This window comes from Condylura cristata, unplaced genomic scaffold (assembly GCF_000260355.1).
Source record: "Condylura cristata isolate star-nosed mole 26May11 unplaced genomic scaffold, ConCri1.0 scaffold00001, whole genome shotgun sequence".
Lineage (NCBI taxonomy): Eukaryota > Metazoa > Chordata > Mammalia > Eulipotyphla > Talpidae > Condylura > Condylura cristata.
The window spans coordinates 78,317,145-78,318,209 of record NW_004567102.1 but is presented as its reverse complement, the minus strand read 5'-3'; the positions used below and the strand labels follow the sequence as shown (position 1 = coordinate 78,318,209).

Below are 1,065 nucleotides of genomic sequence, written 5' to 3'. Positions count from 1 at the left end.
CCCCTCAGCAGTGTACTTCATAGATCTGCCTGTTCTGCTCCCCACTCTGTCTCTGGTGAAACCTCTCACCACCCCTGAGCCTCTGGCCTGTATCCTAGTTCTGTATAAACAAATAAATAAATCTTTAAAAAAAAAATTAGGATGCCACAAAAAAGTTACTTAAATGATGATATTGTGATGCTGGAGAAGATTCATACACTTCATACACATAAAACGATATTCTCTAAAGATAGAAAAAAACTGAATAGTCATAGAAAGCAGTCTAAAAACAAATGATACAAATATAAATCAAGTCTAAAAATACTGTTAGAATTAGCTAAAAAAATCAGCCATGGACTACGAAGACATCGAGAGATCAAACCTTACTATTTTAAGGATAACACCTTGGAATGCACTCTTACTCTCTCTCCCCATGATGCCAAAGGAAACGAGATGGGTAACCACAGCAGCATACAGAAAGAAATGTTCTTATGCCATTTCAATCGATCAAAATGGAAACTATTATTGTAGTTTTACCAATATGATTTTAACTAAATTGAAAGATAACATCCAAAACATATGTAATTTAATAGCTTACTTTAAACAAGGGACATTATCACGAAGTCCATCAGATGAACTGCTACTGGTAGACGGATGAGACTGAGGAGGAACCGGCTGAGGACTGGCGCCCCCTACAGGCGTGGGCAAAGGTGGTGCCAGTTCACCCTCTGGGGACTCCACATCATTGATCTCATACAACAATCGAACTTCAAGCAACTGTTGTAAAAGACAGACAGTTTACTTGCTCCTTGTAATTATCACTCATTTTACTATAGTTTACAGACATACATATATTTCAATGGAAAGGACATTTTTAAGATAAAAATTGAGCAAAATTTCTAATGTATTTAGCAAACAAAAATGTGTCCCACTCAATTTGGAAAAGCAAGTGCATTATGGTTTTAGAATATCTATTAAAAAATTAGAGTACAGGCCCTCCCTGGTGGCGCAGCGGGTTAAAGCACTGCACTGAGAATCTAAAGCCGCTTCCGCATGAGTTCGATTCCCGCCTGCCCTGGAGGTGAC

At 38.1% G+C, this 1,065-nt stretch overlaps 1 protein-coding gene across 2 annotated transcripts in view; it reads right to left on the bottom strand.

Moving 5' to 3' along the window:
- The window catches only part of STXBP5 (syntaxin binding protein 5 (tomosyn)), a 130,718-nt gene that overhangs the window by 47,760 nt on the left and 81,893 nt on the right, over window positions 1–1,065 (bottom strand). For both annotated transcript variants that reach the window (XM_004673922.1, XM_004673921.2), the window contains exon 16: window positions 578–756. In XM_004673922.1, the coding sequence (XP_004673979.1) occupies window positions 578–756 (179 nt within the window). The remainder of the gene's footprint in view (window positions 1–577; window positions 757–1,065) is intronic.